The following is a 24,809-nucleotide window of genomic DNA, read 5'->3' as shown; positions in this document are numbered from 1 at the left end:
AATCATGTATATGAATATTGTATGAAAGCAATAATGCCAATTAAATGATCACTGAAGTTATAGTTCGTGCGGATAACGCAATAGAATGCGATGTTGCTAGAGAGCAACACTGCGCAATAAAGGGTTAATGAGAAAACGTTAACATGTGAAACAGAACGTACACTTCCGAGGTCTTCGAGACATTTCTATTAAATTACGAAAATATGTATTACATATTATTTACAAATAGGTAGTAGGGAAAGACAAATCTACAGCAAACATTAATAAATTTCCTCTCGAACATTTTCCTTTTTCTATATTTTCATTGAGAAAATTATAGCAGGACACAAGTTGACTAGTGTTTCAAAATCATTTTAAATTAAACAGCATTTTATGATTGATTGCTTCAGCGTCCCTTTTCAACCTGAAGCTATATGAGAATGGACCTACGACCTAAGGTGGAATTCTAACTAACGTAATATTTTCGAAGTTTAATGGCCTCCCATAGGGATTCGAACCTGGGACCACGTACACAACAGGCGCACGAGCTAGCCATTTGACCAGGGCATTTTACGTCTGTGACTTAATTTATGACTTTACAAACATAACTCAATGAATATCTTAATAGTAACAATCTCCAAAATATTATCCAGTTTGTAATATTGATAATTTCTTGTATTAAATGTAGAAATAGTTAAGCCCTTTAAACTAAATAAATACTCACCACAGATATGTTTAGATCCGAGAAACTTCCAACAGACGCGCTAATGCAACTACCTGCAGGACATACACTTTTTAGAGTAGTGATCATAGCTGGATCAGTAGCTCCCTTAAGTCCCGTTAAACCATTTGCCCAAGCAGCACTGCCAGACAACCAGAACACAGCCAGAATCACAGTAAGAACGAAATCCTTTAAAAATAAAAAAGATAATTTCAGTAGAAGGTTTTTACATTGATACCCGAAAGAAATTACAACTCTTATATGATTTACTATGACAGTACTTCGGCATTGCAGTTTAGTTGTTATTTTAAACAGAACTACTACTGAATGTAAAATATCTCTTTCACTCACACACACACACACACACACACACACATATATATATATATATATATATATATATATATATATATATATATATATATATATATATATATATATATAGTCTAACGTCCCACAATTAAGCCTTATACACTTAAAACAAATGAGTGATTATTAAAGAATTGGTGAAACGAAAAAAGCGAAACCCACATACAAAATTTTACTCATTCCAAACTCGCATGGGTTGGAACAGAATCTTCTATGCTGCACATGAGATCTGTGTGCACCACCACAGAGCTTACAATGCTCTCGAAAATAGGGTAAAAATAATGTAGATTGAAGGCTGTTTCACTGGTTCACTTATCAAATTGACAAAAACGTACACTCATGTGCAAAATTATTGTCGCATGTCTATAAATATGTTGTTCTAGGAATATAATTTGATAACGAATTCGCCCGGTATTTCTTATAATGTTAGTATGTGTATAATAGGCAAAGACATCTATGTTAAAAATTTCATGTCAAAAGAGCAGTAAATAAGAACAATAAAACGAAAATAAAATTTTCTTGTCCATTTAGCAACATTTTATTTTACTCATTATAATTTTTGTATTTATGATTATTTTCTATGAAATTTACCACATATATACATTTCCCAATTATACACATAATATCAGTATTAAAAGTACGATGCAAAATCATCAAATTATATTCTTGCAAGAACACAGTTATATATATACGACAATAATTTTGGACATGAGTGTACATGCTTGAAATGCCACTTCCTTAGACACAGAACTTGATTAACAAGGAAAAAGAAGAGCTACTTCGAATTAATATTTGCCACGTAATAGCAAGTCAGTTAAAAGAGTCACAAAGGTCACAAAAAAATCTTTACGATCTGTCCACATACAAAATCAACACTTCGCATAAGGTGAAACAGTTTTATCGTCATTAGAGACTATATCACCTGAAATTCTATTCCTGGTGTAAACATATTTCAGTTCCATTTTGCATTACGAGACATTAGGCGGTGCGACCTGAAACAATAAACTCCCAATTCGAATATATAACGTAGGAACAAAGGAATTCCAAAGAAGACAACTAAAATAATAATTAAAAAAGGAATCCGTACGCACTTTCGCTGACGCTTTGTCATTAGTCAAAAGAAAGAAAAACATTTAAAAAAAGTGGTAACACTCTTCAGAACGGACATGTCCTAATTGACGTATTCTTCCTTCACTTCAGAGCTGCACTCACCAGCACAAACGTCCTCTCTACTCTCACCGCAGAAAGTTACTCAGGAAACCCTTATCTGATCCACCATTCTCCCGGAACAATATCGATTTTCTCGTTAGGACTCACTGATCGAACTCTTCCCCCTCAATCCTATTCGAAAACTTACCGAATACTATCACAGAACTCTCTACTTCCAATTTCTTGCTCAACACCATCCAAACCTCTATTCATTACGGAAACTCATGACTCTTTCTTATCTCATACTCACCATTTCACTAAAAACGATGCTTTCACGACCCACCCTAAAAACTGGAGCCAAACGCCCGCCAAGTTTCATTATAAGAAATGATTCTTTGAAATATTCCGCATCTTAGCAGATGAAATGACAGAAGAAAAAGCCGAGATGCAGAACTTAGCATTTTTTTATTTTTATTTTATTTTATTCTAGCCTCATTTTCCAATAGGTCGTAACAAAGATAACAAATTCCGCCATTCAGGTAGTACAGACTTCTCATTTACATCTTTAAATGCACTGACTGTCCTGTTTTCTATATAGACTGTTTCCTTTCTCCTCCCTTAGCTCCTTTTTGGTCCGCATCATCAATTACCGATACACCTGCAGCGCTCAAATTATCCCTCTACCTGTCCCAGAATACACAACCCATCACAACAGCGTATTTAATCATACCTTTTGCGTAAGTATCCTCAAAATTACAACTAAATTAAGATATAGAACGCGTTTTCTTTGTTTTTTATTTTTTTCTTTCTTTAAAAACATTGTACTAAGTTTTGTGCTCCAAGTGATGATCCAACAATCCCCCTTAACTTTTCAATGTATTTTAGGCATAATACACGAACGTCTTTCGTATGGATGAATACTACGCTAAATTGTGAAAAGTGGCATTTTGGTGGCAATAATCAATTACCAAGACTGGAAGTAGTCCAGTGTTGCACCGATGACCAAGTATCATTACAGTTTTATATCTACCGTAATTACCCAATTATAAGAATTATGACTTTTCTTTTTTTCAAATTCGTCGACTTATAGGGTCGTCTTACATTCGCAGATTAAGCTTTGGTAGTTGAGGTCAATGATTGTGAGCTGTGCAATAGCATATCAAACGTTAAAATATTTCTCTATTCTTTTCATTTCAATTTTCCGTCACTGTTACAGTAAAAATGCAAGTACCGTGAAGTTCCTTATTTACTTTCATTTACGGTTTGGTGTGTCTTAAGATATTTTATATCAATAAAACAATTTATAATTTTGTTTATTCAGAATTTGTTAAACATAAAAATCCTCAATACGCCTCTTAAAAATAGAGAGTCATCTCACATTTAGGATCGACTAAACAGTGCACTATTTTAATATATTTACAATGCAATTTTGTATTTCAGGCTGTTTTTGTGTTTTTACCCGTCTCCCGGCCAATCTTGAAGCCTTCGTTGAACAATGCATCCGTTTTTTCTATATCAATGTTGCAGAAACTTCTATGCGTTTAAATACGATATAGTCTTGTAATCAATGTTGCCATAACAAACATATCCAATTTGGTGATTTTTTCTATTTCCACTTTTGTATATATTTTCTAATGTCTCCTGAATAATAAAATTCCTTTTTTATATATTTATGATAAATAAAATGATAATGGTATGTACAGTATCAATCTATTATACAAATTTCCATATGTGAGAAGCAATTTATGTATTTTTAACAGTTTTTATTCTTGTTAAAAATTTTTAATAATATCATCGCATTGTTCACCTAGATTCCCGTTATCAGTACTGAGAGCGGATTCTTACTTCTGATGTAGTACCCCTAGAAAACATTTTTTTTTTTTTCAATATGAGAGGTAGCACGATGTAATATAGTAATGTGCTCAACCGTATGCTTCGATTTTTTCAAATATTTAGAATGTCCTGAAAAAGCGTGTTTGTCCTCCTCAGATTCTCACTACTTCATAACTCTGGTATTTATGTTTTTCTTTGTCATACCAATGTAAGATTCTTCACAACCACAAAATACCTGACAAATGCCGATTTTTGTCTGTCAACAAAATAGTTCTTGTATTGACTCAGGCTCCTTTCCAAAGTTTTTTCCCCCTTTTTCAATATATATTTATTTATTTATTTAGCTATCTTTCCTAAATTTATTGTCAAACAAGAGAATAATGGAAACTATACCGATTTTAAGTTTCTGTACTATTGTTACAGTACTGCAAATTGTGGATGCATTAAAATATCAAATAATACGTTCGATAAAGTAGCTGATTTCAAATATCTAGGATCAATATTAACAGACCAAAACCACATTCAAGAAATTAAACGTCGACTAAAAGCAGGAATTCGTATTATTAAGTTCAGAATCTTTTGTCGTCGAGTATTCTGTCCAGAAATTTGAAGCTTAAAATATATAAAACGATAATCATGCCGTCTGTTCTATATGGTTGCGAAACAGGGTCGCTTATTCTGACGGAAGATCGTAGCCTGAAAGGGTTTGATAACAAGATCCTGAGACGAATATTCGGATTGAAGAGGAACGGGAATAGGGGAACTACATAATTTATACGGTTTGCCAAATATTGTTAGGGTCATCAAGTCTAGGAGCTCTAGGTGGGCAGGTCATGTAGCCAGAATGAAAGAAAGTAGGAACGCTTTCAGTTTTAACTGGAAATTCAATCGGAAAACGATGATTAGGAAGACATAGGCGCGGATGGGAAGACAATAACATGGATATCGCAAAAAATAGGAATACAAAGCAGAAACTGGATCCAGTTGGCTAGGATAGAAGTCAATGGAAAGCTTCTGTGAACGGCCGCATTGAACCTTCGGGTTTCATAGCCCATAGACTGAGTGAATTTAGTACTACTGTTACCGGACTAAACTATTGCACCATTAAAAAATTATGTGCGTGTTTCTGCATCTTTACAATGTATTTATAAACTAGCCTTTAGCTATCCCAATTCTACTTATTTATTTATTTATTATTATTATTATTCTAACACATCTGAGGGTGAAGACTAATCTATAGAATTTCAGAAACATACTGATCCAAATATTGGCTTTAACTTGCCAAGGGTTCAGCAATTTTTTATTTACATTCTTCCAAAAATTGAGCCCTGAATTTTTCAAAGTCCCTTAAAAACTGCACTTTCGCAACATCGCATTGAGAGAAACACTAATGAAGTCCTAGAATATTCATTACTCTATGACGGAACACTGCGAACACAGCTCGCAGTTTGCAGTTTGAAATATTTAGGTCTTATCTTGTTATTTAATGTAATGTTATTTTCGGAACAACGTAGTGCCTTGATATAGGCAGAAATCTTAATTGTAGCTTTAAAATATTTACTCGACAACTAAGATTGAAGAAAGAAAAACAAAGATTGCTTAGAAGTTAGTTCACCTTCCACACAACTGAAGGTAGGTAGCTTTTCAATTGTTCACACAGTTATGCACGTAGCGGTGTTGCCAAAATGCAAATTTTAAGACTTAGAAAAAAATCATGTGCAATTAAAATTTGAAGTAGTGTACATAGATATTTACTGGTAGTAAGTTTTTTTTGTAGATTTCTATTTGGAATTTGTTTTGCTTCCTGTAAAATGGTACACCTAAAAAGCTAATTCTACTGTCCTTTCCCATTCTACAGTAAACTTAATCTTTGGATGAATTTGCTCCAACATACTTAGCAATGTTTTTAATTGCTCTTCAGTCCGATAACTACAGTTAGTAAGCACCAAAACGAAAGTACTTTATGTACCTTAATTCCTCTTTTTTTGGAAATTGTTTCTTAATGATCCAACACAATATTGGCTAATGATGGAGAAGAGGATTCCCTATAGCTAACTCTTGTTGAAGACAAATGTTATCTTGAAATTTACAATAATTATTATGGAAACACACGTCTAAGTTCTTGGTGAGCTCATAAATTTCAAGGTCATTAAATTTATTCACTCTCAACCATTTCTGAGTACACGCGATAGCTACATCTATAGGAATGGAATTGAAGCCAGTTTTAATTGGTTGGCGTTAACTAATGCACAAATCTTAATTCTTGCCTCAAGATAATTACAAATATAAATTTTGAGATGTTTTCCGAGATGTACTTGCAGAGTAAATTAAATAATTTATATGCAAATGTGGTTGAGAAGTTAATGAGTACTGGATCACCACTACTGAAACACCAAGGTCAGTACATATTTAAAAAATATTCTCAAAATCCTTTCCCTAGACTCTTCCGTGTTATAAAAAACAATTACATTGCCATTTAACTCGTGAACCATCTCTAATCTTGACTCCCTATATACTATTCTACATCACTGAACTCCCTCAGTTTCCCATACACCTATTTTTATCTTGTAATTTTTATTGCTTCCCTTCTTTCCATTATTTAACTTTGTATTAAATCTTATTTCCTTTTTACAGTTTATTAAATCTTATTACTTCATATACACATGTAAGTACGCAATGATATTCTAACAATGTACCGAAGTAGAAACAGAACCAAACACAAAAATCACGTCATTAGACATAACGTGTACAGATGCTTGTGATACAGTAGTTTTCAAAGGAGTGGACATGGGATTCAAATGTTCCTGGTAAATCTGTACAACTACTAATAGGACATGTAGTCCGTTCAAACTGCAATATATTTCGCAGTATGGTTCCCCATGCTACTTATGAGCAGCCTTTTGAGTCGTTACATAAAGGGGAGAAACAGAATATGTGCTCCGAGTTCCATGGAAATTACTACTTTACGTGCTGGAAAAATGCATCATTCCTCTACAAATGCATTTCCTTTAAGCACTTAGCATTACAGATTCCAATTCAGCATTTTAGTAAGCCCATTTTACCTACAACACAGACACTCCAGACTGTAATGAAAAGTGAAAAATAATCTTTTCAAAGCGACAAGCGAATATAACACCTGCTTCCGTGAGAGGGCACAAGATAATACAGATTGATATTTCTGCCGCGAAAACTGCTCGAAATAGAATTCGTGTTGCCGTGCAATCAAAGTAATGTAACAGATGTGCTGGTCTTGACTTTCCTGGATTGTCCGAATCCAGTCTCGGCTTATGAACATCTTGGGCCATTGCGTCAAACATTATGCACAACATTTTATCCTATTCTCTCTGAAATTCGTCTAAAAGACAACTCACCTTATATTCCTTCTCAAATTATGTTCTTGCTCGTGGGCACTATTTCATTTCCTAGGCATACTTAGTAGATTGATGGGTACTACACAAAGTCGTTTCTTGTAACACTGCCACAAGACATTCTCTTATACTTGCTGTTACCTCTGGTACGAAAGGAGACTCCAATGAGCTGGCATTCTGCCTTACCTAGAACCGCCTCACTTTTTTTTTTTAACTTTCTCCTAGTATATAAGCGGTATCAATTATCGATATGTCTTTTCTAATATTTCCAAATTTTAATAATATTAGCAGTATATATAGTAAAATGAGAAGAATCATCTGACGTTCTTTATAATACTTCCTACGTAAGCGCATATTCAATGACAATTCAAACAACTGCAGTACTGAGCATAGAATCAAACTAGTCTTACTCTGCTCGTGTGCTAACCATTACGCTACCCAGTCCGCTTCTGAAACAGCCACACACCGTTCAAGCCTGAGGTCGGCGTTTATATTTCCCGACATATGAACTGTCCCACAATTTATTTTGTGTTAAAAGAAGTCAGTGCCTATATTAATGAATAGCTATGTTGACTAAACTCTGTATTATGTGAGAAAATGAGAGGTGTCAACCGATTCCCATACACTACGTTGAAGTGGTCTTAAAATAAGAACAATGAAGCTGTCTGACTATTCAGGAGTAGACTGAGTAGCGTTGTAGTTAGCGCACTGACACGGCAAACTGGAGGTACGGGTTCGATTCCCGGCTCAGTCTTGCACATTTTCACTCAAATTTCAATATGAGTAGTATTGAAATAGTATCATGAATCTGTAACAACACTACCTTTGTCAAAGTTCTGGTTAATACTAGAGGTGCGATTGTCCTTATATCGGAAGAATATTAATTGATATGAGAAAGTAACTACTTTGGTCATGAAAATAATTCCTCAATTCTTGTGCAGTTTCTAAACTGCTTTTAAAATTTCTGTATGCCCTTTAGAATCAACGAGAAAAGAAAGTGGCCATCCTACCCTTTTCTCCACCTTAGTTACGCCACTTATGTTCAGTGGACTAGAAACTAACTTGTAAGGAAGAATACTCAGATTAAGAAAAACAACAACAGAATACTCTCAAAGATAAAAGAAACAAACATTTACTTACCGCTAAAGGTAGCATATAATTATTCTGATAAAGAGCATCAAATAGTATATAAAGTACAATAATTCCAATGCAGTAAAGGAAAGAGAGTACTCCAGTAGCAACAAAAAACTGCGCATCTGACGAGAAGTCACCATAGAAATGTGCATCAAAGTTTTCAACAACTCCAGTTGAATTGCATGCCCATTTGGCTGACAGTTGGTCTAATCTAGAGGGGGCAGAAAAACATTATTTCATTATTCCAAACCTTTAGTTTGTATAATAGAACTCCCATCAACCAATCACGAAAGGAAAATTCCCAATCAAATAAACTTCTCGTAAAACTGGCTAGTCACCAAGTCCGTACAGCTAAACTTGGAGATACATACACACAGAGTTTTATTTCTAAAAATAAAGGTGCCGGGATCGCAGGTTCATAATGGTTAAGAAGTTGCATACATTTCAGGATATTATTATTAGACAATAATGATATCCAGTAGCATATAACTGCAGTATTGTAACTAAAAGTTCTTACGTACATATATATAAAGATACTTTTAAAATGTCTGATTTTTACATCTTAATTTTATAATACAATGAACGTAATGATAATCAATATTTGTTAGTGATTTGTTTCTTGATTTTTCTCTTTTTGTAAGCGGAGGAAATTATGCTACTATTGTTTGTTTTCAAAAGGCATCAAGATTTCTACAAATAGTGTATTTCAATAACAACATGCATACAGTACAGTACGTTGTTCATATGATGTTCTTCAGAATGGTAGTCATGCTACCAAAATGCTCTACTAAATTAATGGATAAATTTTGCGGAAAAATCAAGGGATGTTTTCACTTAATCCTCTTCCTAATAATGAATAAACACAATTAATTGGATACATTAAAATAGGAACTGAGCAAAGGCTCCTCTGCGGAGAAGGTACAAAGCGGGAGTCTCAACAATTTTTCTACTGGCTTTCAGTTTAGTCGAACTTCAGCGACAAATTTGTTGGTATTATTTTGTTGTGGGAGCTCAGTCTTTTTAGAGGAGAAAAAAAAAAAAAAAGAACATTAGTCGTTTCAGAGCCTTTATGATTTATATTACCGTGCGGAAAAGAAATGAAAAAAGGGAGGGCGTGCCAGCGGCCGAATATTTCTAGTCCCTGAATACAATTAACTGACTTCAAGATGGAACAAAGAATCGCAACTCTTTTCTAGAAACAAAAAAAGGAAAAGAGAACAATAAAAACCCTGGTTTTCAATAAAACTTTATATTTAGATTTGATATTTTCTAAGTTTCTCGTCAACCTCTTAAGACAGAAGAGGAAGTGTTAAGTTCACATTAAAAAGTTGCGGGTACGCCTTACCGTTGCGTACCGCCAGAAATAAAACACTGTATATATATAACTTATAGCCATAAATTACAGAATGAATTTATGATGTTTCACAAATTTTGTGACTGGCAAGAGAATCTCAGGAATTCAGTAATATATGCAGAACAAAATCTCTCGAAATGTTTTGCAGAAAGTAATCTACACTGAATATTCCTTCACTCCAAAACAAGCCACAGAAGAGCTAAATATCTCATCTAGAACATTGATAATATATTTCTTTTGAAAGCTCTGCACATGCCAGTAATTTGATATATGACAATAATAAAATCAAACTTACCAAGAAACTTACTTTTATCACAGAGTCGTAATTACGAGGCCAAAATAATTTGAACACGATTCTATATTTCATAATATTTTGAAAACTATGCACATTCGAAACAGCTGAAGTTTGTTCGTCAGTCCCAGTCCATTATTATTATTAATAATATTATTATTACCATCACCCAGTGGTACCTATAAGATTGGGCTGGTACTACCTCCGTCCGTTACTCCCCACGATAACTCTTGAACTAAAGTAAATTATTGGATTTATTTTGCAATAGACAGCTCGAGTGATTATCTTGGTCGAGTTCGCTAATGGAGTAAATCCAGTAGTATCTTCATAAGTAACAGTGATTATCCATATCCTTTTAAAATTATAACATTCTCTAGTTTCTATACATGCATAGTAGCACAGAACTGTTGCTTGCCTATAATAAAATGATACTGATTCACGTGATTCCCTTTACTGTTTTAGAGTTTATTATTTTTCTTCAACATATTGCAGAACACGAGAAACAATCTTAAAATGTTTCTGAGAAACTACTTAGTATTTAGAAAAATACTAAGCCCAGTGAAACAGTTTGTAGTGTCGGTATGTTCTCTGTTGTCAAAAAATGTTTAAACGACGAACTGGGCAAGAATGAAGACCATTTTACAAATACTGTCTAGTTCACTGAATAGTACTTTTCTATTTATTTCTATGAAATTAAATCTTTGAGTTTTATGTCCCATGGTTATGCCGGCTAGGCTAAAGGAGGCAGTGATGATGAGAAACAAATGAAATGGTGGAATGAAGAAAGTGGGAGGAAACGGAAGAACGCTGAAGAAACCCACGCACACGGTGTTTGTGCACCACAAAGTTCACTTGGCGGGGGCTGGGATCGAATCCGGGACCCCTAGCACCAGAGGTGAACGCTCTACTCTATCACTGAGCCACAGCGGCCCCGCAAAGATTAGAATCCAAGAGGATTGGAACCTGGAAGGTTAGAGAAGTGATTGGAAAAGAACAAGAACTAACAACAGAAGCAAAGAATTTGAATTTGAAAACTACTGGAATAACAAACTAAAAAGAAGAGTAGAAAAAAATAGGAAATGGGTATACTCTTATTCAGGAGTGTCGAAATTTGAAAGGACCACAAAAGAGAAGTAGAATGTATAGTGCAAGATATTATCAACAGAATACAAAACTGGGAGAAAATATAATGGCACTTAAAATCATATTAGATGAGGAAGAAAAGAACAAAAAGTAATTATAGGATGCAGGCCAAGCTAAAGTGTACGAACAGAAAGAAAAATTTTAGGAAACATTACAAGAAACCGTAGATGCCAGCAGCATATCACATAATACATAATTGCTTATTTTACTTCAAATAGGCTATAAGCATAATCCACATTAACTTGTTCTATAATTATCTCAAGCTGCGTTTTTAAAATTCATTCATTCAGAACTTCATAAAGGTCTTATGTTGAATGTTGTTGACTACCTTAACATGAAAGCATATAATTCGCCCAAAGAAAGTTCAAAATTTGATGAAAATAACTTTAAATATGATCACCTTAGTTGTACCAATAATAATATAACAGAGAGGTCAAAAACCCAGGTGAGTTTTAAGGTGTGTTTTTTTTTTCAGGAGGGTCCAACCCGAAAAATCCCGCTGGGTTTTTTTCGGGCTGCGCTCACTTGGGCAAACCCTGTGTCCGTCCTCCACAAATTTCACTTGGCACGAGCTGGGATCGAACCAGGGACCCATGAACCAGAGGTGAACGCTCTACCACTGAGCCACCGCGGCCCAATTATTTATTTTTAATATGCAGAGGAATTTGTCATCTGCTTTGATCTGAAAAAATGGAAGTGAGGATAGAGCTGAAGAATTCTTCTAAATTATCTAAATTACATTATTTCAAAGCGTTCTAAGTTACTATTTCCTATCACTGCTCAAAATTCCATTTTCTGAACAGGGATAAGAAAAAAATGGTTAATTTGATGCAAGTTACAAATCATATATGAATTGGAAAGAAACCTACATAGGTTAAAAAAAGTCAGCACCTATTTAAATCTTGTATTCAATGCACTAGTGAAAACTGCAACTATCTCAAACTTGTGATACATTCACACAAATGAACGTTATTGTCCACTTGTTTAAAATACATAAAGATAATCAACATAATACCATACTTCATATTCAAGTTAGACAAGCAGGGTGTAATAAAATTTTTCTACTATATAGCACGATGTTAAAATATTTTATAAGAACACTTTAAATTAACAAATTAATTAATTACCTGAAAGGATATGAGAAATGAACGCTAATAAGTTGTGGTTCAGTACTGCATACATGAAGAACAATCGTGTTAGTATAGCCTGTTATGGTTGCAAAAGCACAAATGGAAAATATCTGAAAATATAATAATACATAATTTCATACTTAAACATATAAAAGTGCTTAAAATTCATATACATAAAAATAAAATAAATGAAAAAAATTTGAACATGTATATAAAAATTTACACTCAACTTAGTAATATTATACACTAGCTGAATATACCGATTCTTCGCATAGGGGGTATATTTGGAAGTGAATGCCTGTGGGAGTATCACCATTCATTTCAGCGACCGCGAAAACTATATATTTGACACTAATATCGGTCATTTTGGGCTTTTTTTTTTTTTTTTTTTTTAACATGTCTTGGTATCTCCCCGCCCGCATACAGCTGTAGCTGAATTTGCAAGTCATCGCTAATGGAAGTGTCACCATTGATCTCAGCGACCGCCAACACTATGGATTTGACACTAATATCGATCATTTTTTATTACTTTCACATGTCTCGGTACCCCCCCCCTCCTTCCCGGTGGCCCCCGGCCCGGAGCCGAATAGCGTGAATTTGGAAGTTAATGCGATCGGAGTTTCACCATTGATCTCAACGACCGCGAAAACTATGAATTCGACACTAATATTGGTCATTTTCTACCACTTTTACATGTCCCGGTAAATGCCCCCTGGTTCGAATTTTGACAAAATCGTTTAAGTCTGGTCTGGAGCCTGGACCAAGGTATTCGTGACTAAAATTTGGTAACTCTCGGCCAATTTGTCTGGTTCCCAAGCCGGTTCCGGTAAACGCTCCCCCTGGTTCGAAATTAGGAAAAAGGGCTTCGTCTTGATCTGAGGCCTGGGCCAAAGTACCCCTGACCAAAATTTGGTAACTCTCAGTACACTCGTCTGGTCCCCAGTCCGCACACAGACAGACAAACACACAAACAAACTCTTTATTTTATATATATATATATATATATATATATATATATAGAGAGAGAGAGAGAGAGAGAGAGATGGAAATTTTATTTCATGTCTTTAATGTCCGAAAATTATGTATTTTAGACTAAAGGATACACGAGTGATCAGTGAAAGTCAATGATTAGAGAAGAATTTGTGGAATGCAGTTGTAGAAGGAAACTAGAGAACTCCAAGAAAATCCACGGACACAATGTTGTTCACCACAGGCTCACATGGACTGGGATTGAATCAGAAGTGAGTGCTCTATCATTGAGCTATTGCGCCCCTATTATTGTCCCGAACATCACCTGCACGTCTGAATTTATAAACCATCAAACGAAAAGGAACACAGGGAGCAGGTTGAGATGCCCTGATAACAACGCGAAGATTAGGAAAAAATGAAATGAAATTTTTGAGTTTTATGTCCCACGATTATGCCGGTTAGGCTAAAGGAGACGGCGATGATGAGTAATGAATGAAATGGTGGAATGAAGAAAGTGGGAGGAAACGGAAGAACGCTGAAGAAACCCACGCACACGGTGTTTGTGCACCACAAAGTTCACTTGGCGGGGGCTGGGATCGAATCCGGGACCCCTAGCACCAGAGGTGAACGCTCTACTCTATCACTGAGCCACAGCGGCCCCGCAAAGATTAGAATCCAAGAGGATTGGAACCTGGAAGGTTAGAGAAGTGATTGGAAAAGAACAAGAACTAACAACAGAAGCAAAGAATTTGAATTTGAAAACTACTGGAATAACAAACTAAAAAGAAGAGTAGAAAAAAATAGGAAATGGGTATACTCTTATTCAGGAGTGTCGAAATTTGAAAGGACCACAAAAGAGAAGTAGAATGTATAGTGCAAGATATTATCAACAGAATACAAAACTGGGAGAAAATATAATGGCACTTAAAATCATATTAGATGAGGAAGAAAAGAACAAAAAGTAATTATAGGATGCAGGCCAAGCTAAAGTGTACGAACAGAAAGAAAAATTTTAGAAAACATTACAAGAAACCGTAGATGCCAGCAGCATATCAAGAATACTAATGAAGAGATTTAAATGGAAGACTTGGGAGAAACTAAAGAATTATAATGCAATATTAAGACAATATGGTAAAACTATACTACATGATAATGGAGAAAGAACCATCGGGTTTTGTGTCGGAAATAATTTAATAATAGAAAACAATTTAATAAAGGGATGATTTATTTCTAACTGTGGAAAAACTCCCAATACAGTCTTTACCTTCTAATAATAGTTATAATTAACCTGAATAATGTTCCTTTTTACTTTCGAGCAACGTACGGGATCATGAAAAATAAATAAATAAAATAATTCTAGATTTCAACGTATTAACACACACAGCTCTTACACGTGGAAAAAGTTAGCTTTCCTGTCCGTTCTGATGTACACTTGCCTAGAGACCATATCCTTCAGTTTATCTCAACCTAATTTTAAAACTTCCGGCTTTCATGTGATTCTCCCGGGGATTTCTCGATTTTTCTTTCCCGCCCTTAAATTAAGGGTAGTTTACTGAAGGGTAAACATCAAAAATTGCGATTTTCTCGAAAACGGCTCCAACGATTTTATTCATACTTTATAAATGAATTTTTCAATAACAACTCCATACTGTAGTAAGTCATTTCACTGGGAAAAATCGAGAAGGGGTGGTTTATTCCTGGGGGTGAGGTTTTTTTGCGACAATTTTCTCAACAACCACTCAAGCGATTTTGATATTATTTCGCAAATAAATATTTAAATATTTCGTCACTATCCTGATAATATAACATTACTCATTTGTCCTGAAAAAATATACGTGGGATAGTTTATCCTTGGGGGTGAGTTTTCTTTCGGAAGGTTTCCTCAAAACGACCAGAGATTTTATTCATATTTCATAAATACATCTCATTTGTCCTGAAAAAAAAATAATAATAATACACGGGGTATTTATTCTCGGAGGAGTTTTCTCGGAAGATTTTCTCAAAAACGACTGATGAATTTGTTCATATTTCATAAATATTTCATCACTAACCTGACAATACGACATAACTCATTTGTCCTGAAAAAATCTACCAGAGATAGTTTATTCTTGGTGGTGGTTTTTTTTTTTTTTTTTTCGAACAATATTCTCAATGATTGAGGCGATTTCGTTCACATTTCGTAAATAGCTGTTTCATTAACTTGATAATTTGGCGCAATTCATTTGTCCTGAAAAACTCCACAAAGGGACAGTTTACTCTTACATTAAAGTTGAATCCTTTTGGATGATTTCCTCGAAAGTAATCCCAATTTTATCCATACTTCGTAGATAAATATTTCATTAATATCCTGATAATGTGGCATTACTCACTTCTATTTTTTTATTATTATTATTATTATTATTATTTTTTGGTCGACTTTCTCAAAAATATCCCAGTTAATGAGGTCCATATTTCTTAAAGATTCCATTAACAAGCTCACAATATATGATATGTCATTTCTCATGAATCAATCAGCAAGGTCACTTTTGGCAGTGACACTTTTCGGACTTTTTTTTGTTTTTTTTCTTTTTAACGGCTCATATGATCATTTTCGTATTTCACAAATAAATATTTCATTAATGTCTAAGAATTTTGAGTCTTATGTCTTACGAAAATAACCAGAAAGGGTAGTTTAGTTTTGAGGATGAGATTTCTTCGCTGGAAGTTTCCCCTCGAAAGAGACTAAATTTTGTTCCTTTTTTGCTAATAAATGTTTCACTTATAACTAACATAATGTGATTTAGTTAAGAAATTGAACTGGGAAAGTTTAGTGCGGTAGCCCGCACCAATCATGTGTTTCTATCCATCACTTCCAATACTTTCCACGTTGGCTAGAAATACATAAAAGAACATTAGTCAAGTTAGCTGTAATTATTATTATTATGCTCAATAACCAATTATGTTTTACCTTCTGATTCTATTTTGCTATTCATTCAATTACACACTGAGAACTGAAAAGAACTAAATTCTTATATTATTCTAATAATAATTTAAACATAAACTTGCAAGAATGATTTACCTATTATACACTTGTCTACAACAAATACTTGCTTACGCATTTTCTTAAGATAGATATTATATCTTGAGAATGATTTAACTAATTAGAACAATTATATCCTTACACTTACCACTTCTATCATATTTATAAACAACTCAAACATACACAGTTCATCTCCATGATATATTATTATTTTTTCTTTCTAACACACACACACAACAGAATCTACAATAATATCACTATTACATTTAACATTAGGGTACTAAAGATTTTGTAGAATGGAGCTAGAAAACAAAGACGGGACGACGTAACTGCATGAATCCAACTCACGTATAGGTACTTCTAAAAACCACTGATAGAAAGGATGTTCAAAAAATTTTGCACAATGGGCTGTAACTTTTTAAATAGCATCATCAGGACCATATTATTTTGTGTGCATGTACTTGTGTCGTTTATTACATACGCATGTTACTCAATGTATCCTTCCTCCGCTGTGACACATTTAGCCACAGTTCTTTCCATGCCGTAAATGTACTTTGGCAAAACCTCGGACGCTGGCTACTACACGACTGTTTCACACACGCAATGAGACCTTGGTCACTAGCAAACCGCCTATTACGAAGTTGGGCCTTCAGACGACCAAACAAAGAAATCGGACAGGGCCAGACCGGACTCGGACTATAGCGGGATTGAAAGACCACTTTCCATCCCATATTTCTGACTTTCTGCTGTGTGTGAATGGGTTTGTCTCTGTTCCTTTGTGAGCAGGTGTGGCAGCCAACAGGCATAACATTTTCTGTAACCTAAAGACTGTATGGGTGTTAGAACACTACCCACAGATAACACAGTCGCTTCAATTAGCTGTCGTGTAGTTACATATCTGTGAGTGCGGTCTTTGTTACGTCGTTTACTGCAGTTGATAGTCTGCCGTACCATGTTGGTCTAGCAGATTTAAATCATCACAACGGAACCTTTGTACCCATCGCTGGATATTGCTGAGCTCCAATGTCTCATTCCCATATACAGAGCAATTTGCATCGGACGGATGTGGCTGAGTAATCGCCGATCTTGTGCAGGAACTCAATGATCGACAATTGGCAGGTTCGGCTGTCTACTTCCTTCTCCATTGTGGGCGCATCCGTAAATAGAGGAAGAAAATTTGTTACACAACTTCAGCATAAAGGACACACGTACATGCACAAAAAAGGTTCTATTGCTAGCCATAAAAAAGTTATGGCCCACTGAGCAAAACTTTTTGAACGCCCTTGGTACATTGTGATTTCTTCTTTTGGTATTTCCATGAGCTGGTATGACAATGCTACCTTGTTTCAGAATTGACAGCACGTCTTCTACATTCTAAAAACACCTATAGAATTGTGGTCCAGTTGATTCCTGCCCGAACACAATTCTGGAGGTGTTTTTGAAATGTAAGAGGCGTTTATCAATTCCAAATATGGCAACTGTAAAACCAAGTAGCGTGATCATACCAGGAGTATACAAGGGTAAGGAAAACTAGTTTCTGGTATGAATGAATGCTTTTATAATTGATTATCAAATACCAACCATACGTAATATAAACAACAAAGTCCTCTATGTCAAAGCAAATAAAATAATTATGTAAAAGTTACATCTATTCAAGTTAATACAATTATTTCAAATTTATTGACAGGTTCCCTCATAATCTCAGAGCTAAAGAACTCGCTCTCTGTAGTTGTTTTAAAGATTCAAACTGGAGGGTCGCTGGGCCACAAACATCACCACCTCGGTTAAACTCGAATAATGGTTAGGATCTCACATCAATACTTAGCTCCCGTCCTACATAACCTCAACGTTAAAAGAAATCACAAATCTCAGATACTGACACAGCAACTTACACTGAGAGCTAACCCACTTTTTGAAGCTACTGTGCAGAACATTTATAGAAAGTAAAGAATTTTAAGTAATACTTACGAATTGTATAATCCGCATAACCCCTCGGGGTTCTCTGAAAACTGAGAGATTTAGTGTCATTGCAGTCTTGATTGCCTGAAAACATAAGTACACAAACATAAATTTTAACAGAATTTAAATATATATATGAAACAGAATGTCTAAGTTTCAATGTACAGAACACATACAGAAATTAAGTTACTATTAGTGCATAAAACGGAAAATGGAAATATGAATGCATTGTACAGCGGGAGACACTTCTAAATGGTACAGCCATATGGAGATTTACTGCTAAAGTGTACCATTTAGAAGTGTCCACCGCTGTACATTACAATTAGACACTAACGTCACTTTTATAAATAAAAGGAGAAACTATTTAATAAAGTAAATACAGTGTATCGAGCAGCCGATTTTAGTCTATAATAATTCCCGCTAGTCATACTGAATCCTAATTTGGAATTCTTTCCCTCGATAATTTCAACTGGCTCACGCAGCACACTTTAACAAACATTTTAAACCACTTATATTTGAACAATTTTTAAATTTACTTTGTGGCAATAACATCGGATTCAATATGCATATACCATTTAAGACCAGCAAAGTAAATGTAACTACGATGAAATAGGATATAGTATAGTCTACATATCAAGGACGTATTTCATATTTTTATTGTAGCTTGTGTCTGGTTGAAGGAAATGCAGAAAACGTAGGCTTATTTGAAAAACATTTGGGAGGTTTGAGCCTCCTTTCTTTCCTTAGGAACCGTTGCATCAAAGTAAATTGATGGAAACTAAATTCGACCAAGTGCTATCTTTACGTCATTTTATCTATTGAGAAAAGATTATAGAAATTGCCCCCATTTCCCATTAAAAGTGAAATTTTTGAAAACGCTGGAGCATGTTTCACTTATTTTTGAGGAGGAGTTTATATACCAAGCTTGATGGTCGTAATATTAGGGGCTTGTGAGATACTAAATTTTTTTGCATACAGTAAACTTTCAACCCACTATTTTTTCCCCCCTCGGTACACATTTTAATGAAACTAACATGATATAATCCCGGTTCGAGTTAACTACTAACTATATTCCGAAAATCATTTCAAATGGTTCAGAAGTTTTTCATATTGATGAGACAGTATTAGATTTTACTCTGAGGAAAATCATTGTATAAATTGCCCATTTTTCTCCTTAACAATGGAATTTGTAAAACGCTGGAAACTTTTAAAAAGCGGGAATAATGTGCATAAACAGAAATAATACACTCGCCTGTCTGAACGTATTTAATATATGTGCTACAGAGTGGACATACAGTATTTATGTTCTGCAACACAAATTACATACATATAAATGGTATGCATGTTCCTTGCGTATAATGCGGCTATCAAACTCGCCTCCAGTCCGCGAAAGACCTGGTCGGAGTCCTCACGTTGGTATATTAGAACATAATAACTGCAGATGCCAAATATCATCTACACCACGACATTTAAGATTGTACTTACATGAAAAAAGACACTATCAGAATAAGGTGAAAAACTCAAAAATCTGATTTGAACACGGATCGTCTTGTATGTAGTACTTTATTTCTCGGTAACAACCAGCAAAATGAATAATAATACTATATTTAGTGGCACGGTTCGACTCTGCTCGACTCGACTTGTATGTGGTACTTTATTTCTCGGTAACTACTGGCCGGATCTGAACGGAACTCGATAGGAAAGTAGCCCATCTTCTAGGAATTAAAGATCACTAAACTTTGTGGCCAGGCTTGGCCAGGGACAGGTTCGGCTCGACAAAAAAACATATATTTCACAGCTTTGTACGTCGGGAGTTCAGCTCGGCTTATTATTATTTTTATTGAAGCGCGCAATCGAGTAAACGATTTGTGTGTGAGTGAATTTTTCCAAGAAAACTAGTAAAAATTATCGAACTTCGAATGTTTTCCACGCTTTTGAATCACGCCTGGTTCTTGGAATTGAGATAATGAAAACGGCACGAACTAGAATTGTTCCACATGAACGTAGGTATACAGATCACAATAACTTTATTTATTTAACTATCACAAGATACAGCTCAATAACCATTTTATACTGGATGATGAAGACTGACTCAGATGACGAAATCATTGGAAACTTTTAGTTCGTTTGAAGACGCAATATTGTATTTTCCCTTATTTGCAACAGCTTATTTAGAATAAATAATTTGTAGCTACTCCCTTCATTTAACTAGGTATATAACAGCTTGTAATTTTTTTTCTTTTTTTTTTCTTTCTTTTTTTTTTTAAGTTTAGTTTGGTTTCTCACTCAATCAGCTATCAAGCCGCAGTGACTATTCTACATAATGTGTATTTTATATATTAAAATATTTCAGATGTAACGAAAAGGGCATATTACACTGAAACATAACATGTTTTAAAGAAAGTCTGCCAAGGCTTATGTATTAAAGATATCCCGGTATTCGCCTGGTGGAAATAAAAAATCACCAGACAGATGGCTTGATATAGAAATTTTAACCTTGGGAGTACTGATTACGAAGAGAGAGCGCTATCACTTTCCTGCAATTATTTTTGTAAAATGTTCATTAGTTTCATGAAGAAAAGGATGATTTTTTCTACTTAGGTTGAGAACTATACCTAGGTATATGAAAATCACTACGAGAAAATGCCTGATTGCTTCGCGTATTTTGTGACTTATTTCTTTTAGTTCTCTGTTTATGTGTAAAATGATTATATTACCTATGCATATTAAGACTATGCTTATAATATACTAATATACACTTATTTTACGTTATAATAACTAATGAAAGATTTAAGTTTTACTTCTAAAAGCATAAAATTCCTTCTCTCTTCGTTAATTTCGTGTTTACGAAAAAGAAAATTAGAATTTGGCGATAAAAGTTTCGGAACTTTCTTTCGTAACTAAATAGCTTGGTTATCCTTTTATTATTATTATTATTATTATTATTGAAAACATTTGTTTTTCTTCTGCACATTTCTAAGAAACGTGAAATTTTCTCTCGTATGAAAAAGTTATTTTTGTTCATGCAATTTCTAAACACACGCGCCAAAAATTTTGGACGTGAGTGTTTCTGCTATGCAATATAACGATACTTTTTAGTGCCTAGAACATAACGATAGTTACCAAACGTTCCTACCTGTATGTATGGTACGAAGAAATCCATTTTCTTTCAAAGCTGAACGAAAAAAAAAAAAAAAAAAACTATCCTGCCTTTACACTTTCCAACAAATTTCAAAAATGGATTAATTTTGCTAAATAATTTGACAGGTTGTTTCCAATTAAAACTATATATATAGTTTTAATATTTTATCTATCTATATATATATTTCATGCAGAAAACACTCATTCTTCTTTTCTTTTACTTTGTTATACACATAATTAGAAGCGCATTATCTTCCTTGTATTTATGAATACATTTTGTAAGTTACAATATTTTTCTCTACAAAAACTCTTCGTGCTCTTCATTGAATAAATCTACTGGAAATGGATCAGCCAACAGTCATTGTTACGGACCTCTTCGCAGATCTTACTACAAACACTGTGCAAGCTGGACGTTAATGTTATATTTTGTAGACAGTAGTAATAATGATATTATTATTATTATTAATAATAGTACAAAGGTAGAAAAATATTTGCGTTAGTCTGACGCCTTTAGCGTATCAGTTAGTGAGAACAGTAGTCAATAAACAACTTGCGAAAAAATTAGGGCTGGACTCCCTAAAAATTAATTACAGGTTACATATTCTTGAAGTTGGAGAAAAGGTAGAACTAGTACACACTAAACAATTCGTCTATTCTGGAAGAATGAGCACTGAAGGAGGAACGGAAAGTGAACGGCAGTACAATAAAATAGATCAAGTAGTATAGTTTTGGAACGTTTTATGATCCATATCCAGGGCAAAAGTATAACAAAATGTTTAAAGTGAAGCACTTTATCTCATACTCATGGCAATTCGATATTGTTAATCCATTTCAAAGTTCATCATTGGAGCAGGGGGAACGCTGGCTCAGTGGTAGAGCGTTTACCTGTGGCGCGTGGAGTCTCTGCTTCTATCCCCCCGCCAAGTAAGTTTGTGGTGGACAACATCGTATCCGTAGGGTTTCATAGCGAATTAAAATACATAGTAAAACATAGCAGCTCAAATACGAGTAGTAACCATATTCTAAAATTCTTTTATTTGTATGATAAGCTACACTCACTTAATGCAGAAAGGAAACTCCCATAACATCGAAACTTTAAAAAAAATCTAAGTTTTACGTCCTACACTTATGCTGGCTAGGCTAAAGAAGACGATAATGAGAAATGAATGAAATGGTGGAATGAAGAAAGTGGGAGGAAATGGGAGAACCCCTTAAAAACCCACACACCATGTTTGTCCACCACAAAGCTCATTTTGCGCGAGCTGGAATCGAACCAAAGACCCCATACACCAGAGGTGAATGCTGTACCACTGAGCCACTGCGGCCCCAACATCGAAACTAGTGTAAAAGAAAAGAGGAAAAGACTGGTATTATGTGGGTCGCAAATGAATTTCTACTGGATCACTGATTTAACTGCATTTTGTGGTTGATCCATCAATATATTCCACTGCACAAGCGAAAGCGAAAAATAATGCGCACTAACCTCCTGAGACCCGAGCATTTATTTGTCAAGAACTTTTGATGAAATTTTGTATATTAGGTAACAATAGACCCAATAGTACATATTTAGAAACCATTCTGTCATACTGCTTTCTTATTGATCGGTAATGGGTCGAATTGTATGCAGTACTTTGGGTCTCAAATTGCTATGTATTGCATACAATATACAAAGAAAATTGTAGATTTCCCTTCGTAATATAAGCATAAAATATGTAAATCATTAAACTTGAAATTTACTGCACTATGTTTTATTTTCTGAGAAATTATTCAATCAATGTACCAGGATCAGATGCGTCCATAACCCCAATTGTCTTCTACCCGCCTTCAGCTGACAATAGAGCCACCTGTAGGTAAACACAAAAACCAGCTGCCTTTTCTGCAGTAATTTCGACACTTCCCGAATACAATAACCGAGATTCCGGCATGCTCTTAAATATTCGTAGCCATGACGGGCGTCCAGAAAACGTATTGTATGCATATCTTCGGCAGATGTCACCCTTTTCGCTGACGATACCACTCTGCTAGTGAGCGGAAAAAATGAAAAATTATTGGAACAGAATTCTAGGCAAACACTAAATGAAGTATCTCTTTGGATGAAGAACAATAATCTTTTTGTTAATGTTGAAAAATCCATTGCTATAAATTTTCATAACAAGTGCAGTAAACCAATATAGCCTAACCTATATCTGAACCAAAATAAAATTAACTATACAACACACTGTTCGTTTTTAGGTCTTACTATAGATCATAACCTGACATGTGAATTTCATATAGAGTCAGTTATTAATAAATTAAATAGAATATGTTATGCGCTAAGGATTATTAGAAAGAAGGTGAATTTAAAATTAGCTAAAACCTTGTACCATTCGTGTTTTTACTCTATCTTGTAATATGGTATCATGTTCTGGGGAAATTCAAGTCAGAGATTTAATGTTTTCAAAATTCAGAAGAAAGCCATAAGAATACTTTGTGATAAGAAGCCGAATTTTTCTTGTAGACATTTGTTTAAGGAAGTCAATATACTTCCTCTGGATAGTTTATATTTGCATCGTCTGTTTTTGTATTTGAAAGAACACTCATCGGCATTCGTAACAAATAAGGATGTACATAATCACAATACGCGAAATAAGAATGATTTTCATTTGTGTAATCACAGGTCAGCAATGTATCAAAAAAGTGTAAGTTATGGCGGTGTTAAGTTGTACAACATGTTGCCTATTGATATAAAGTATGAAGAAAATATGAAAAGGTTCAGACAAAAGTTAAAATTATTTCTATTAGAAAATTCTTGTTATACGATTGAGGAGTACGTAAATATCATGACAAGGTAATATTACTTTATTTTACTCATGTAAATTTTTTTGTACATATGACGCATTTTACGCTTACTTGACGACATTTCTCGTACTTGTAAGTTCATACAAAAGAAATAAATACAATACAATACAATACGCAGGGTCTCAGGAGGCTAATACAGAACATAAGTCTCTTACATATCGTTTGTGAAAAACAGAAAATTTTCTGAATTTCGAGTTGGCAATTAAAAAAGAAGCACTCAACCTCATCTGAAATAACCCCAAAATTTCATTTTAAATGTTTTCAATTTCATTCTTAGCAATTAGAAATTACCTAACCTTATCAGAATTCCATGCTGCTTAAATTCCATGACATTTCAGTTTTTCCTGGTTTTTCACCACCCTGTGTCCCACAGTTATGTCTTTTACGCTAAAGGGGACGAATAGGTGAGGT

The 24,809-nt window shown here is 34.5% G+C and overlaps 1 protein-coding gene across 6 annotated transcripts in view; it reads right to left on the bottom strand.

Moving 5' to 3' along the window:
* Window positions 1-24,809, bottom strand: part of LOC145688299 (synaptophysin-like protein 2) — a 63,345-nt gene that overhangs the window by 9,077 nt on the left and 29,459 nt on the right. For all 6 annotated transcript variants that reach the window (XM_081762304.1, XM_081762301.1, XM_081762302.1 and 3 more), the window contains 4 exons: window positions 18,429-18,503; window positions 12,470-12,582; window positions 8,560-8,764; window positions 704-889 (listed from right to left, as the gene is read on the bottom strand). In XM_081762304.1, the coding sequence (XP_081618430.1) occupies window positions 704-889; window positions 8,560-8,764; window positions 12,470-12,582; window positions 18,429-18,503 (579 nt within the window). The remainder of the gene's footprint in view (window positions 1-703; window positions 890-8,559; window positions 8,765-12,469; window positions 12,583-18,428; window positions 18,504-24,809) is intronic.

Source organism: Thermobia domestica, chromosome 6, assembly GCF_964235325.1.
Source record: "Thermobia domestica chromosome 6, izTheDome1.hap1.1, whole genome shotgun sequence".
NCBI lineage: Eukaryota > Metazoa > Arthropoda > Insecta > Zygentoma > Lepismatidae > Thermobia > Thermobia domestica.
This window is presented reverse-complemented; position numbering and strand designations above follow the sequence as displayed.